At 35.4% G+C, this 18,451-nt stretch overlaps 1 protein-coding gene and 1 long non-coding RNA gene across 6 annotated transcripts in view; both read left to right on the plus strand.

Moving 5' to 3' along the window:
* Window positions 1–18,451, plus strand: part of LOC138324745 (uncharacterized) — a 123,928-nt gene that overhangs the window by 39,799 nt on the left and 65,678 nt on the right. For all 5 annotated transcript variants that reach the window (XM_069269864.1, XM_069269898.1, XM_069269882.1 and 2 more), the window contains exon 4: window positions 2,018–2,198. In XM_069269864.1, the coding sequence (XP_069125965.1) occupies window positions 2,018–2,198 (181 nt within the window). The remainder of the gene's footprint in view (window positions 1–2,017; window positions 2,199–18,451) is intronic.
* LOC138324808 (uncharacterized) lies at window positions 2,205–8,659 on the plus strand. Its single transcript, XR_011208680.1, has 2 exons — window positions 2,205–7,652; window positions 8,415–8,659. It is a non-coding gene; the product is annotated as an uncharacterized lncRNA (long non-coding RNA).

Genomic DNA, 18,451 nt, shown 5'->3' on the forward strand with positions numbered 1-18,451 from the left:
GTATGACACACGACTTGTAACAGGTGTGCTTCGTCATTTACAAACTCATATAGACTATAGGAGGAGGGGTAGGAAGAATGATCCTACCTCTGTATCAGCTATAGATCTATCATCTTGGTCTCTGGCATCTGAACTAGGGGACAGCATGCGTCCATCAATATAACTTTGTCATACTTCTTGTAACATGTGTGCATCTACACATGTAATTATATAAAGATTCTTAAGTTTGTAAATCAAGGGTTATAACAGGAACTGAGTTGGGGAGTTTGACTGCCATAGGGTTTGTTGCAGGTTTTCTTTAGATATATCACTGAAAAGGTCAGTAGCAGGACTTCCAGTATGTATACATATTTAGAAATAATCTCAACAAAATGAAAGAAGAAATGCATCTATGCTTAGAGATCAATTAACTTAATATATGTATAACTGTTGGATCAAATGTAGCAGCTTGCTTAGTAGTCAAGATATACCTACATTTGACCATTAGCCCTCTACCTCTGGCTTATGATCATCTATAAAAACATTTGACTGATAGCCATCTACCTCTGGGTTACAACTTTAATACCCATTTGATTCAGATGTCAGGCAATGACTGCAAGATGTTTTTCTCCAGGTTCTCTTGCTTCCTTTTACCTTTGAACCTGGCATGTCCTAAATGGCCCTGACAGCTAATAGGTCCAATTGATACTGTGCATATCCTCAGTTGTAAGAAAACCCAGATTAATTAATCAGAAGAACTTCAGTATCAACCCATGTACAAAGTCCAAAGTCCTGTAACCTTACTGATAAAGGTACTCAAGTATTGGGGTTGAGCTTTACTGATGGGATAAACTGAATTAAGAACGATAAATGTTAAAGTTTCTGGAATCAACATCTAGCAGTTTATTTTAATTCTAATTGTCGTTAGATAATTACCAATGTTGTTGTGGAGAAATGGCAGCTTCTCCATAAATCATCTGATAGAAAATGTCCTGTATGATTTTATGGAAAAGTGTAATATTTCAAGATTATGGAGATTTCCTCAAAATGTTTTATCTGTATATGACTCCTGATCTAATGTATATAAATTTAGTATAAATATCGTCATGAGTCACATTTGGGAATTAAAAAAACATTCATTTCTATAATTTTTTAAAGTTCAAAGTGACTTAGAACATCAAAGAAAGTTTAAAATACCTGACTGAATATAATTACTATGATTGAGGAAATGGTACATTTGGCTTGCTAGTAAACCATCATAGATATTTTAACATTGACACAGGGTCAACTTAACTGCTGATTTATAATAGATCTGTTAAAACGTATTATAGCGTCCACATTTATAGACCACCTGAAGGCATTCTAAGCTACAGTTGTATCAGTTTTATGAATGGAGAGTTACTATATGTGGTGCTTAAAGCTCAGGAAGACTGTACTTGTATGTAAGTAGTAAGTGTAAGTGTTGATCTATAAGATAAAAACTTGACAGATTCCCATATAATGACCTACATGTCTTATTCCCATTCATATGTACTTCGGTGACAACATTTATTTCCGTTCCTATAATTATATATTTGGCGGGCTTTTAAATTGATGTGTCATTTAGTTTGACCCAGAAACAAAAAAAAATCAGGTCAGATATTTGTCCACGTCTATCGTGATGATTTGCGATACTTAAACCTCACAGTTCTGGTCATCATTTTTTCTTACAGTAAGCTAAGCCAGCTTATTTTTGTGGTGGCTTAATTATGCATTTTCGATATGTACCAGAAATTCACATTTGATTTGATTTATTGCTGTTTGTGACTTTTTGAAAACTTTATTGTATGTATTTGCATTTGAATTTGGATTTGGACTTTGGTGAAGAAAAGGAGTAAATGTAAGACCAATTCACAACTAAGAGATTGAAGGCTTGAAATAGAAGGTTTGACACCAGAACCAACTGGCCAATACATATAATGATTCTTATTTTATCTTACAGGTCCACATGATGGAGTGGACATTAACCTAGTCTATTATTATTTTGTTTTTGTTACAGGTCCATATCAAAGAATTTCTCACCCAGACCTGCCATATCGACATTGAGGAATACAGCGATGTTATAGTGTACGATCAGTGTACAGAGTTACCTGCCCTTCTCACCAATGACAACTTCCTCATCGTGTTGCTGAGAAAACTGATGACATGTTCTTTGTTTAAAAGTGTAGCTTTGTTGAAAGGTAGGAGCCTTTACATATTTATCATACTCCAAAGTTGGAAAACGCTGCAGTTGGGAAAAACAGGGAATTTAGATGTCAGGTTTACATTTTGTAATCTAGAATTCCATAGTACAAAGTCATGAGATAATGACATACTTTGGAAATGCAAGTTACCTAGATCTCTACATCTGAGATCTTTACATCTGAAGGATAGTGATGTTAGATTATAGTTAACCAATCTCGTGTTTAAGATTACAACGTGTTGCATCAGACTTACTTACCAATGTCATAAGTTGGATATCAACAGCACTTTTTGGAAAGGATATGTCCTTAACACTAGTGCAATTACTGATGTCATACATATGACATCAATGTCATACCTTGAAAATGCATTGAGCCTTAGACTTTAATTTACTAATGTCATTATATGTTAATTAATGTCATAAATGTGATCATTCAGCTTCATACAAATGGAGATATAATGCTATGTAAACTTGAGCTTACGGATGTTATATTGGATGCCAATGATATACCATTTACATGTGACAAAAACTAACATAATAATGTCATGATATGTTATACGTGTGATTTCAATGTCATACAAATGGAAATGTAATGCTCTGTAAACTTGAGCTGACAGATGTCATACATTGGATGTCAATGATATACCATAGAGATGCATTGTTCTTTAGACAAGAGATTACTGATGTCATACATGCGGTGATAAAACCATACCAACTATGTTCATGGGTTTATCTCAGATTGCCTGAGATGTCATTACTGTGCAATGTATGGGAGAACTATGAAAACTCTCATACAAGACTTAATGTTTTTTGTCAGATCATTGAAGGTTATCGTAGCCTTGGCTCTCTGCACTTTGGTGCCAGAGTAAACGTTCTTTATTTCCTGATGTACTGTTACGATATTTTTGTTTCCCATATTTACATGTGTGTGTATTTATAAAGACTTTGGTGTATTGCATTCCTTGTATCGACTTGGCACCTTGGAAAGTTGTGAATCATTGCCTTTGATCCTTACATGGATCACTGTCCAAATATTTACTCTTTCATATTCAAGGATTACTCCCACTGTGATGGAAATGGACTATAACGGTTATCCATATCATTGAAACATTGAGAAGGAATTCTTCTGTGGTTTCCTCGTTGGGAAGATATTGTATTGGAAATATTGCAAGGTGATGATGATAACCCCCACTACTAACGATACACACTTGAAAAAAAATGGGGAAAAAAAAATAATACTAATATTGATCTGTATTCAAACAGTCACAGGAGATCATAATGAAATTTGTAATTAGTCATCATACTGTATGTCTAAAAGTAGCGTAACCAATCACCAGGGTTACAAATAATTGCTTTTGGTAGCCAACCAGAGGCTTCCATTCTGTCTCCTTTTGACAGATAGAGAGACATGCATGTGCCTGTTTTATCTGTTGATCTACAATCATATTTCATTTATCAGTACCAGATGTATTTGTCATCTAGGGGCTGACACACTTGGGTGGGGGCACTGCTTGGCTGGGTCTTGGGCTAGACTCAATGGTAGGGAGTCAAAAACTTATCAATAATGGAAAACCTCTTAGGACTGATGTCATCGTACCTGGATTCTTGAGGGTTGTGGAGTTGGAGTCTTGTGGAGAGCTTATCACTGACAGATAATCAGTTCTGTTTGTCATAGAAAATTGGTAATGATTCACTAGTTACATCAAAGAGATTAAGCATTTTAGATATCTGACTTATTTTGGGTGTGATCAAGTTTGTGGGCTGTTATAGGAGACTGTTGGTTGGGTGTTGAGGAAGGGCTCGTTCTGGTGCTCCTGGGTTTATACCTGATGTGTTCTTAGGATCTTGAGGTAGTAACTTGGGTGTGGTCCCAGCAGGATGGGACTCAAGAGGGGATGGGTTGCAGGTATTAAGCTTGGAATGTAACACTGTAGTAAGGTCTTGGATTTGGTGTGGTCCTGGGGATTGGGGTTACTAGATCTTGCTAATTTACAATTTTCTTTGAATAACTCTCTGATAGCTTTCAACTGTATAATTGTCATCTGTCATCTAATTGTTGATTAATTACATTATGAATTGATATATTGATCCATTAAAATTTGTCTCACCTTTATTCCTGATTTCATTGAGATGATACCCGAAGTAGTCTGTTGGATTCAGTAAAATTTACCTGTAATGATTCTAGAATTCAATTTTCCACTAGGTTTTAAAGTAATGAATACAGGGAATTTTATAGTTATTTGTAGCACCTAATAATTAATGAATGCGTTAGGTGGAAACTCATTAAGAGTCCTTAGTGGCCTGTACTTGAAGATGAATTTCTGTTTTCTCTCCGTGTCTGTTTGTTTGGAGTAAAACATGAAAAGGAATGATTGACAAGGAGATAACCAAATGATGATTCAATGTTCAGTGTTATGAGTGTATGGCAGGAACATATGATACATGACAAGTGTCGCTCCCTTGTCATACACATCCATATAGGACACCATGTTGTTGTTCTCATTCCTATTGGCCTGAAGCTGTCATTGTAGATGGTGATTTATTTTCAAAAAATTGAAAATATAATCAGGAAATATTGGTCCAATAGACATGATTGGAAAACATCAGACAACTGACAGAATAAATCTCAATAGATTTTCAGCTTCTTTTTCTAGTTATGGAAATTAATGAAATGCATTTATTATCCATTTTTGTTGATGTGATATGACAGACCAATGATCTTTACTCACAATGTCTAAACATACAGTATGTCTTCTTGTACTGTATTCTATAAGTACACATATATCTTCAAATCCCAATGCACCTATAGTGAATACCCATGCACCCATAGTCACCATATACCCATAATGAATACATATGCACCCATAATGACTAGCATTTAACTCATAATGAACATGTACCCATAGTGACGTAACCATGAATGCACCCATAATGAATACCCATGCATCCATAATAACCATATACCAATAATGAATAGTATTGAATACCCATGCACCCATAGTGAATACCCATGTACCCATGGTAAATATTCATGCAGCCCATATTGATTAGTGAATACCCATGTATATCCATGCAGTGAATACCCATGCACCCGGTCACCTTACACCCATAATGAATACATATGCATCCATAGTGAGTACCCATGTACCCGTAATGAATACACATGCACCCATAATGACTAGCATTTCACTCATAATGAACATGTACCAAAAAATAATACCCATGCATCCATAGTGAATATTCATGCACCCATAATGATTAGCCATGCACCCATAGTGAATATGTTACAAAAAGGTCTTAAATATGTAATAACATATATTGATAGATAATTATACAGAGGGAAGTTATAACTAGTATATATATCATCAGGGGAGGTGTAGACGTTACAGATGTAGTACACATAGCGAGAGGTCATTATGAGTAATGGGGTTCAATACATGTCCGAAGCTAATTAAAAGTACACATATATTGTTAATTAGATACCGTTACCTACGTAAAGAGCCTAAGGGTAAAACGCTGGTCAAGCGGTTTATACTGGACATGGGCCCAAATAAGGTAAAAGGGTTCTGGAGTCTTCTCAGAATCGTAGGAAGTTTGGGGATAAATAGAGGTGCGGGGGTTAGGAGAGAGAGACTGGACAGAGACGAGAGAGAGACCGGACAGAGACCAGAGAGAGACAGGACCGAAAGAACATCAGGGAGAGTCCGGAGAATGAAACGAATATAGCAAGAGAGATTGGATATACTAGTGACATTGAGAGAAAGAATATGAACACTATACGATCATGAACCAGGAATAAATTGTCAACTTTACAAAAAGACCCAGAGTTATGTTTTATAACATGGGGTCTTTTCTGGTGCCTTTGAAGACCAGGATGACGAACTTGGACACGGAGCGCAAGAAATGGGAATAAAAGGTGAGTGACAAGAATGTAACATGGCCGAAAATGTAGGGCTTCTATTTGGCAACTTAGGACAACAACTTACCGGGTTAACGTCAGCAATCAATGTCCAAGGGGTTGTTGGTTCTATTCCTCCTTATGATGGGGATACAAAAAAATGTAGGGAATGGCTCAGTGCTATAGATAAGGTAGCCACATTAACACAAATAGGGCCCGATAGGACTAAATTAATTGCGTACCAAACAAGCAGGGGGGCAGTAAGTGAGTATATAAAAAGATTTTTAGCTGAAGCACCCGGTGGTACGTGGGCGGAATTAAAACAAGAATTAAGGGGACGTTTCTCAGATGTAAGCGACCCTCAGCATGCTTTTGTCGTGTTAAGAAAAACACGTCAAAAAGAACATGAAAGTGTTCAAGTGTATGCTGAGAGACTCCTTACTCTGGCAGAAGATGCATACGTAGGGATGCAACAAGGGAATTCTGCCATTGAAAGGCAGATGATAGGTTTCTTTACAGATGGGTTAATAAATGACCAATTAAGATTAAAGGTCATGAGGGATAACCCACAAACCTTTCAAGCGCAGTAACCTGCGCAATGACAGAACAAAATCTGCGGAAAAGATTCGCACTAAGAATGCCGCAGCGTTCTGGTCCTTCAGTCCCTACGCATGGGCCTGAACCTATGGAAATAGGTCAGAATAGGATACGAAATAGGGAATTGGTATGCTGGGAGTGCAACCAAACAGGTCACCCTCAGAGGCTGTGCCCGAAATTAAGGAATAGGAACCCTAGAAAAAGGTTAAACTAAGACGCTCTCCTTACAATGAAACCGGTAGGCAGGGCAATAAAACAATGATTTATGAAATACCCTTAGCAGGCTCACCAAGTTCAGTATTGTTAACTTTTGGTAAACAGAAATTTAGATCACTTGTAGATTCAGGAGCTCAAGTATCACTTATGCATAAACGAGTATTTGACTTATTGCAGCCAAAAACGAAACTTTTAAAAAGTAGTATTAAGTTACAGGCAGTAAATGGGAATACTATGGACACATTAGGTCGTGCTATATTGACATTTAAAGCGAATAGTCGGGCAAGTGACTGTAAAATCGGTAAAAATGGTATTAATATATCCGGTATAATTTCTTATGAATTAGAAAAATAAAACTTTCCGTCAAAATCGCTGTACATGCGAAGAAAATAACAATATCTATGGGAATCCTAAAAGTCCTCCCGGACGGCTAAGAGTGCAGTTCAATCTTAACGCATGCGCAACACCCACCACTCTCCGTAGTAAACAAAACATGGCTACCGTAGTTTTGAACCAAAATGTTTCCGCCAAAACAACCAACTGACTCACCTAAAATGCGAAAGGAAAGGCAATGGAGCAGCGACAATCCCAACAACTGACTCGGTAAACATTACGACGCATGGAGAGTGTTAATACAACTTGTTATAGTGAAGAGAACAGTTCAAACGAGCACGCGGCTCCGGACCGCTACTGTACGTACCTAGGCCTACTACGTACCCGGTACTCCCTGCTCAGCTGATTGTGAGTGAGTCTTCGTATTTTGATCATTATGTAAATAGTCCCTAGCAGTATTTTTTCATAAATGAGTGGTCACATATGGTCACATGTTTCATACCTGTTCCCCAATCGCGTAAAACGTAACCCTGGGGTAAATAGCGGTTCTTTAGTGGGGCCTCTTTAGGGGTAATGAATGCCCTGTATATGCTACCGGTCAATTCATACAGTTCTGATGTATATATTTAAAGATTTTTAATTTGTAAATTTTTGTTCTGTACATGTTCTGGTAGTGTTATACACATACATTGTATATAGGATTTACATTGTAGGTAAAATTGTATTGTATATGTTCTGATATACACATATACATATATATGTACATGTAGGTTTTAGCTTGTTCTTTAGATATATTTGGAGGACACATACAGTATTATTTCTGGTCATAATAATAAATAGTGTTTGTATATTTATTACAACTGTACCTGGTTCATGTGTATATGACAAACTTTACAGAGTTGAAATGTACTGCAGCCATGTATCATTTATAATTATTCTGAATTTTTGTTGGAACTATAGATAATGAATTTTGTATCTTTTTTGAAACAATATTTGATTCTATCAAATGCATCAGTGACACATTCACAACTTATAAAATGTTTTCTCTAAAATAAAAAAAAAACCTGTAGAATGAACCTACATTTATTCATTTATATATATTTGAAATTGATCATTTCAATTTTTGTCATATTCAACAGATATAAAAAATTGTTGGTTCTTTTTTTTCAGGCACCATGCATGCATAGTGACATGAATACAGAAAGTTCATCCCTTGGACCTGTATACAAGTGTATGTATACATATACATACAATTAGCATCATATGAAGACTGAAGAATGTTGATTTGAGTGCTCTTGAAAGTAAACTTTACCAATATGGACCTAGAAGATCATGAACAGAACATTTAAACAGTATTAATTTATTAAATGTTCCTTTCAACTGTAATCATTAAATAAAATTATGATGCAATACTTTTTCATTGTTTAACTTTGTAGAAATATTTGTTTATATTAGTCCTCTAGATCCAGTGATTATAATTCTTGCATCCATATGCCTGCCCATTTGTTTGTCAGGGCTTGTGAGATAGCTTTTCAATTACTTTTAAAATATAAGGATTTTTTTTTACATATAGCAATATAGATAACATTGTCTTAGGATTTCTAAATTCTACTTTACAAGAGAGTAGACTCAACATATAAATAAAACCATAAAACTAGCAAGTTATCTTAAATGTTAAAAATCTTTTTGTCTGAACCAAATTTCACATTTATTGTCTATGTGTAACTTGTACATAGACCATTTATGTATTAATACTGTAGTAACAGTGATTACAAACACATAGACTAAAATGTAGTATGTAGTACTACTATGTACATCTGTCTTTGATTTGAGTTCTAAACAAAAAAGTGGTACCTATTGGGAAGTTGTGACTTGGGCGGAGGGTGAAATACAGAAGAAATAGCTACACATGGAAAAAAGAAAGATATACAGTACCATATGGATTCAAAGTTGCTCCAAAATCAATGAGACTAAATAACCAAAAAAAAAGCCATGTAAACCCCAAATATGCAATGACCAGATCAATGATAAAGCATCCTTCCACTTCCAGTTATCTGTAGCTATTTCTTCTATATTTCAACCCCCCACTCAAGTTACAACTTCCCAACCTCATGATTCTTCTGTCTTTTAGCCCCCCCCCCCCCACCCCCCAACACACACATACCTGATTGATTGTCATGTTATTTCAGGTTCCTATTCAGGTATTATTCCTAAAAATCAAAAAGGGTATACACACTGTGTACTCTCAAAGGAGGGGAACCACTTCATTCAAAAATGGAATTTACAATTTCATCTTAATTTTGAAATTTTCAATTTAATTATTAATTACTGGACTATTAAAACAGTATAGAACCCCTCGGCTACATACAAAGTACTGTGGTACACATTTCTCTTAATTAATTACTTTTCTTCAACTCAATCATCTTTTTCTCCAGAGCACAAAAAGAACAGGAAACAACAGAAAAGGAAAGTAACATACATGTAGGCCTATATGTTTTCTGGAAATATATGTGATGTGTTAATTCTCACAGCATAGGCCTACATGAATGTGAAGAATTAAATATTATCAATGTTTGAGAGAATTTCCTAGTTGTAATTCTATAGCAGCTACATGGAATGTACGTTTACATATATACATTGTACGATACATATACATCATAAAAGTTTCTTTCCTTCCAGCTGGACATTCATGTCATCTCTCTCCAGAACTCAAATATTGTTTACAAAAAAAAACCAACCAGAGACATAGATAATTTAATTAAATCTCTGCAAAAAACTACACGAATAATTGAACACATATATTGTACTTGTAAAATATCTATGTATGAGCTAATTTATTTTCACATTTTTGACAGCTACATGCATGGACGTTCTATGGAACGTTTTCGTGTGGTTTTAAATGGGAAATTATGTTACGATTATTTGTATTTAACCTTCATGATTCGGTTGATGTAAAATACGACGAATGCTATGCTGCAATAATTGCCCCTTGCCGGGGCCCCATCTCTGCATCGGCCGAATATTTGTGTCGATTTCCATGTACAAGATGCTTTTATCGAAAAATGATTACAAGGCATTGTCATTAATGTAAGAATACTTCATTTGCATCAAATGTATCATCTCAAAACAACAATTTGCATACCGCATTAGTGGTTTATCACACGAAACGAAACCGACACGACTGAGAAACACATGTCCATGTTGACATTTCCACGCAGCCTCGTTTTCAAAGAGTTTGGAGAATTTATATTTAGAACTGTGCTAAATTTACACGGGGCTTCCCCAAAATTTCATTGGTCAAAACTGGACACCGTAAGCAGAACTTGACCATCATTATGGTATACAATGACTTTTGGAAGGCCAAAGAACGCATTTAGACTGGTTTCCTTTGCCCGACTATTCACTTTAAGCTAGGTGACGTGACTGTGAAACAATGCTTCCATATTGTAAATGAAATGAATAGGAATTTGCTTTTAGGTCGTGACTTTCTGACAGAACACGGCGTGAGACTTTATTTTGACCTCAAGAAATTGAGAATAGGGAGTACCTATGTTCCATTAGAGGAGGATATACATATTAGTTCATTATTACGTTTACAACATGGTATAAAAGTAAAGCCTCAAACGTCTGTTTTATGTGTAACTAAAGTTAAGTCCCATATGAGAAATAATGTAGGGATAGTTCAAACCAAACCTGTGGTTTCAGGTTTTATAGGGTCAGAACCAGGCCTAATGGTAAGTCACTCAATAGCAAAGATATCAAAACAGGGTAATCTACCGTTACTATTAGTTAACAGTACTAATAAAACATACCATCTTAAGAAGGGTTGTATTATCGCAAAAATTGAATCAGTAAATGAAAAAGAAATAAATCAAACATCATGTCGCTTAGGAGATAAAAGTGTAGAGACAAAAGATGAAACGAATACTGAAAACCCGTCAATGCATGATAAACTAATACAGGAACTTGTAAAGAAAAATGAAGATTTGTTTGTAGAACATGATAAAGATTTAACTCATACTGACACGGTAAAAATGAGAATTGATATTGGTAATAGTCCGCCAATAAAAATGAAACCGTATAGAACTCCGTTAAACAAACGTGAAATAGTCGATAAGGCCATTGATGAAATGTTGGATGCTAAGATCATCAAAAGATCACAATCACCATTTTCTTTTCCTGTAGTAATAGTTGATAAGAAAGATGGAACAAAAAGGTTTTGTGTTGATTTCAGGCAATTAAACAAAATCACTAAACCATTTTCATTTGCGTTACCTGTAATTGATGATATTTTAGCCAGGTTAGACCAAGCAAAATATTTTACGTGTTTAGACCTTAAAAGTGGGTATTGGCAAGTATTAGTGGATGAAAAAGATAGACCTAAAACAGCCTTTGTTTGTCATAGAGGACTCTTTGAATTTCTTGTAATGCCTTTTGGGTTAACTTCAGCTCCAGCAGTTTTTAGTGAATTAATGTCAATAGTACTAGAAGGGTTAGATCACATGGCTATAGCTTATTTAGATGATATTTTAATATTTTCAAAAACCATTGAAGACCACATTAAAGATGTTCAAACAGTTTTTGATAGATTGAGACAACATAATTTGAAATTAAAAAGGAAGAAATGTAATTTTGTTAAAGAGGAAACAAAGTATTTGGGTTTTGTAATTAATAGGAATGGAATTAAACCAGAAATGGACAAGGTAAAGGCCATTAGATCCATGGGTGAACCCACTAATGTAAGAGAAGTTAGAGGATTTATCGGTTGTGTCAGTTATTATAGACGATTTGTACCAAATTTCTCAGAAATTGCTGAACCTATCATAGCATTAACAAGAAAAAGGGCAAAATTTAAATGGAATCCGTCATGTCAAAAAGCATTTGAGTATCTCAAAGAAAGTTTAACTGCCATACCACAACTTGCGTATCCAGACGTAAATAAACCATACGTATTATATACTGACGCTAGTAATAAGTGTATAGGAGCATGTTTAACACAAAGATCGGACAATACGGAAGATTCTATTCCAAATGTTAAAAATGAGCGTCCAATATACTTTTTGTCGCATAAACTAAGTGAAACACAATGTCGCTGGTCAACTATTGAAAAAGAAGCGTATGCAATTCACTATGCATTACAAAAACTAGATCATTACTTACATCAGGCAGATTTTGTAATCAAAACCGACCATAAACCTTTAAAATATCTACTAGAAGCTCCAATGCAAAATCGTAAAATTCAATTATGGGCATTAAATATTTCAGGCTATCGTTGTAAAATTGAATATATACCAGGAACTGAAAATACTTGTGCAGACTTATTGTCAAGAACACCAGATAAAGTTCACCCTAATACAGGAGACCAAACAGGTGATGAAGATGTCCTCCCAGATATTTCGGGTAAAACTTATGAAATTGCTGTTTTCAATTCCAATAAATTTGACTTACAACCAAGAAGGGATAGTGAAAGTGATCAGGAACATAGTGAAAAGGAATTACCAAACTTACCTAATATGGATATGAAGGTAGAACAATCATTAGATGTTGAACTCTCTAAATTGATTGACCAAATTAATAACAATAAAGCCAGTACTAGGGATCAAACTAGGTTTATGTTAATAGACGATGTTCTTTATTATCTGCAAAATGCTGACGAAGACGTTAAGCCACGTCTGTATGTTCCGTTCAGCTAAGAAGTGAGGTTACAAAACAATATCATGATGGTAATGGGCACATGGGTATTGATAAAACTTATGCCGCTATTCGTCAGAAATACTTTTGGCCAAAATTATATAAAGAATTATATGATTACGTCTCAACCTGTGTTACATGTCAACAACAGAGTTTACAAAAGCGTAGAGCACCTATTCAAGAAACAGATATACCAAATTACGCGTTTGAGAAAATCAGTATGGATATTTCTGGCCCATATCCAAAATCTCTATCGGGAAATAAATATCTTCTCACTATTGTTGATTGGTACAGCGGTTGGCCTGAGGCTATACCATTACCCGATAAAAGTGCACAAAATATAGTACATGTGTTAATAGATGACATCATTCCAAGGTTTGGTACTCCATCATCTATTGTAACTGATAATGGTACAGAATTTGTCAATCGAATGGTAAGAGAAACTTGTGAACACTTAAATATTAAACATATAACAACCTCTTTCTATCACCCCCAAAGTAATGCTAGGGTTGAAAGATTTCATCGAACTATGCATGATGTATTGGCAAAGAAAATAAATAATGACACATCTGCCTGGGATGTTTATTTAAATCAGACATTAGCTGCTATTAGATGTAATATTAGTGAATCATCTAAATTTTCGCCATTCTTCTTATTGTATAACCGTGATGTAGTGTTACCGCTTGATAACCTATTGCAACCACGTCGGAAATATATGGGTGAAGAAACTCATAAGATAGCTATGGAAGAACAGCATAAAGCCTTTTTAACGGTTCATAAAAATATGAAAAAAGCTAAAAGAAAACAAGAAAAATATGCAGAAAAACGAAGTAAGCCTGTGGAATTTGAAGTTGGAGATCCAGTCTATTATCGAAATCACCTTCGTAGAAATAAATTAGAAAGTAAATGGAAACCTTATTTTAGAATTATTGGTCAAACGTCTCCTGTTTCATTTAAAATTCGAAACCAACTTACTGGAGCAGTAACTAAAGCTCATGCTGAACATCTACGACTAGCTAAAATAGATGAATGGGACATACCTCAAGGTCAAAATCAAAACAACACTAGAGCTCGTTCACTAAGGACGCAAAAATATGTAGTAAATCCATCTGAATCTGATAGTAGTAACAGTGAACATAGTGAGGATAATGATCAATTAGTAGGTAGATTGTATAATAGAACTCGTAAAGAACGTACCACATCTGCTTACGAAGATGATATTCCCTTAATGGAATTAGCCAAACGACTCAAAGAGCGACAGCGCAATCAAAAATTATTAAAAAATGTAACGAGGAGTTCAGATTCAGAAGAATCTGACTCTGAAAAAGATATAGGACATGACATAGATGTTGAGATGGATCAGGGATTTGAGGCAGACGTAGCTACCGACAGTGACAATGACAATCACACGGACAAAAGCTATACAAGTTGTGATCAACAAATGACTATTGACTTGGTAAATATGAAACATAGAAAATCTAAACAACGACGAGATGTTAGAAAACGACAGAATAGATACCAAAGTAAACAAGAATATAAGGCAGGCCTGTTAAGAGTGTTAGATAAATTAGTAGGTTTCGAGCTTTGACATAATGTATATTATTGTATTTATTAATTGTTTTTGTGGGGTGTGAGAATAAAATATTATAGTAATACTTAGTCATTTAAGTTCTAAAAGAGATTAATGAAACCATAACGGGGAAATTGTGGGATCCCTTCCATAAGCAACTACCCGAATTTAGTCCATTGGAGGTACCTAAAAGATTACGGGAAATAGACCACATTCCAATGAACCAACTCATCAGTGAATTAAGGGGTAGACGTAGAATTAAACAACAGTTAGGACATCGCTGGCCTACTTGGAAAGTTGTGCTCACCACAGTAGTTATAACAATTATCTCAATTATATGTTTGGCTATTGCATGGTATTACCGTGTAAAATTACAAAATTGTACAAAATCTCGGCCAGTTGCACTTGTCCGACCTTTGACGTCCATCCCAGTGTCCACCACATACACATCAACTACGCCTTCACCTACACTTCTCCGAAGGGAATTGACTATGCTTAACAGTTTACCTCCTGCTCGACGACCTTCAACCACGCCAGTTTGGGATGCTGCCAGGAGAGCCCATCTACGCTTTGCGGCACCACCGCCGGCTTCTCCTCGACAACATGTAGACATGCTACGATTTAGAGTACCTACCAGAGACCCTCCGACCTTTCAACCTGTCCGATTCCAACGATCCCTGGAATTGCTCCAACGCTTGAATGCACCAACTCGGACGCCCAGTAATCGGGTCCCTACAGATAGTGGGGCTAGCATTAATGATAATGCTACGTCCGCAGAAAATGTGTCAGGATCCCCCATGAGCGGGTTATTAAACCCAATATCGGATCCAACTCGATCCACAATGTAAACAATGATGTTCTTAGTAATTGTGGACAAATTGTGTATTTAACTTTACATATTACGTTGTAACCATAACGTACAATACAGTGCGGATTCGCGTGGCAACAATTATTATACAAGAATGATCACTACCTTCAAGCAGTGATTAACATTTATTAGTTGACATAACTTTATGACAATATTGATGAAAATGTCTTCGTGTGATCCTTATATTTATGGACGTGTGGACCTTATATTATTGACGCTATGGTGTGAATTTCTTCAGTGGATTATTGACTACATACAATAGAAGTCGTTCCGCTTCATTGTGAATCCTGTATTATTAATTACGTGAACTATGTGAACTATGTGTATACTATGCGTGGACCTTATAAATAAATTAATTAACATACGAGGATTACTACCGCCTGTGGATTATACTACTTAAAGACATGGGATTATGAAGTTATGGATTGTGCTAACCAAATATTTATTTTATAGACGTGAAAGTTATAAACTGTGCTAACCAAATATTTATTTTATAGACGTGGAAGTTATGAACTGTGCAAACCAATGCAATTAATAAGCATTATGCGCCTTAATTATAATTCTAGGCGTTATGCGTATTTGATTTCTAAGTGATTAGCTTATAATTTGAATGAAGTGGTAAGAGAGGTGAGAGGGTGTTGTTCCGGAACTCTATGTTTTACGAACCTAAAAAGCTGGGTGTTAATTGAATATTAGTAATTGGAGTAATAATTAAGCTTTTTGTAAGTAATTGTCTGGGAACATTTGTCGATTTAACATAACTACAAATATTCCTTAAGTATGGGAGGTGTGTTACAAAAAGGTCTTAAATATGTAATAACATATATTGATAGATAATTATACAGAGGGAAGTTATAACTAGTATATATATCATCAGGGGAGGTGTAGACATTACAGATGTAGTACACATAGCGAGAGGTCATTATGAGTAATGGGGTTCAATACATGTCCGAAGCTAATTAAAAGTACACATATATTGTTAATTAGATACCGTTACCTACGTAAAGAGCCTAAGGGTAAAACGCTGGTCAAGCGGTTTATACTGGACATGGGCCCAAATAAGGTAAAAGGGTTCTGGAGTCTTCTCAGAATCGTAGGAAGTTTGGGGATAAATAGAGGTGCGGGGGTTAGGAGAGAGAGACTGGACAGAGACGAGAGAGAGACCGGACAGAGACCAGAGAGAGACAGGACCGAGAGAACATCAGGGAAAGTCCGGAGAATGAAACGAATATAGCAAGAGAGATTGGATATACTAGTGACAGTGAGAGAAAGAATATGAACACTATACGATCATGAACCAGGAATAAATTGTCAACTTTACAAAAAGACCCAGAGTTATGTTTTATAACAAATACCCATGCACCCATAATGACTTAAGCCTTTCAGTCATAGTGACTATACTCATGTACATAGTCTTTACACTATAATGAATGGCACATCATTTAGTACATCAGAATGAATACACAGGAAGCTTGTTGGCCCAATTATAAGTGTTTGATGTCTATATAAGTGCATTGTGACCCCATTGTACAGCTATGACTGTACCAGAGGGTCAGTATACACACTGACCCTGCCTCACTGTAATAACTTTGAGGTGAGGACATGTGAAAATGGAAATAATAAAATACATACACTTTAATTTTCTCTTCCAGAATCACAGTCTCCATCCTGTAATTTTATTCTAACTTCAAGAGAGAGTTTTTGAAATAATTAGCTGATATTATGAGTTATAATTAGACTATACAGTGAAAAGATGGGATTAGTGTACCAGGAATGACCCTGTGAAATAGGTGTAATTACAGCCTAGACTGTTAATGAAGGCTAGCGTGGGAATATGTACCCATCAATGAAATTAGGTACTGGTGTGGGATCTCTCTGATGATAATTATCATGTGGTCAGTTACAGATCAAAGGGCTCTATATCAAACATGATATTATAATCAGGTTCTATAGAATACAAACTAAATTAGACAAGTTTTAACATTTTCTCATGTGCATTTTTTTCCAAATTGAATCTTATTTATAAAAAGGTCAAATGTATTCCGTACAAAATGATTTTGAAATGGTTGTGGAATAAAACCAAATTTTCAAAGTTAATTTTTATATGGCTTTCTTTTGAACTCTTGCAGCCATTCAGACTTTAGAAATGTTTTTCAAATTACAGTACATGTATAACTGATCAATTGCAATTGGCTTTTTTTTTTCTCATGATACAAAGTTGCATTTCTTTAGGGCTGTAGTATATGTATAGAGAGTTAAATGATCCTAAATTTTTATGGTCGTCTGGTTAACTCTTTGATGTCAAGTGATGAATCATATTGTTTTCTCCTGTAAACAAGCAAAACCTGAGCTATCACCCCTACATTTCCACAGTAGAACTTCTGTCCATACAAATTGGGCTAATCTATTAGAACCCATAGGAATGTGCAGGTTCATATTGTCAAGGATTCTGTTGGTGATCTAAACTTATGACAAAGAGAAAGACTTATCAATTATAAATTTGTATCCTTCTTACTCGGTTTCTAATGGGTAATTTCAAACTTTGACGATGGCTATAGATTTCTTGTCTTTTTGTTTGCTTCGTAAATTATGGAGTCTGTGCCATCATAATATGTGTTAACAGTCGTCAATGTGAAATCATGCATAGATAATGATGTGGATTATCTTAATGTGGTCTTAATGATGCTATTCATGACTCTATTGAAGACTTTATTTGTCACAAAACAGTGATAATAACTCGTTTGTTACTGTTTTTTACATGAAGAAAAAACTCTCTGATTGTGACTCAGAAGATAAAGTGTAACTTTTATCTCAACTGAGTTTAAATGTAAATATAACTCAAAAAGGAAATCTAAAGAGATTCATTTGTTCAACATTGGTCAAAAATAGTTCTTCATTGGCCATGGTGGACTAGATGTTAAGATGAACTGACATTTTCCAGGTGCTGACTGTAGGTTGGTAATTTTTCTCCGGGTACTCCAGCTTTCTTCTAACTCTAACACCTTAATTGCAAGGCCTTAGATGGCCCTTAAGACATTTACAGGATGGGGCTGGTCACCCATATATCCTGTTTTGTCC

Source organism: Argopecten irradians, chromosome 1 (genome assembly GCF_041381155.1).
Source record: "Argopecten irradians isolate NY chromosome 1, Ai_NY, whole genome shotgun sequence".
NCBI classification, from domain to species: domain Eukaryota; kingdom Metazoa; phylum Mollusca; class Bivalvia; order Pectinida; family Pectinidae; genus Argopecten; species Argopecten irradians.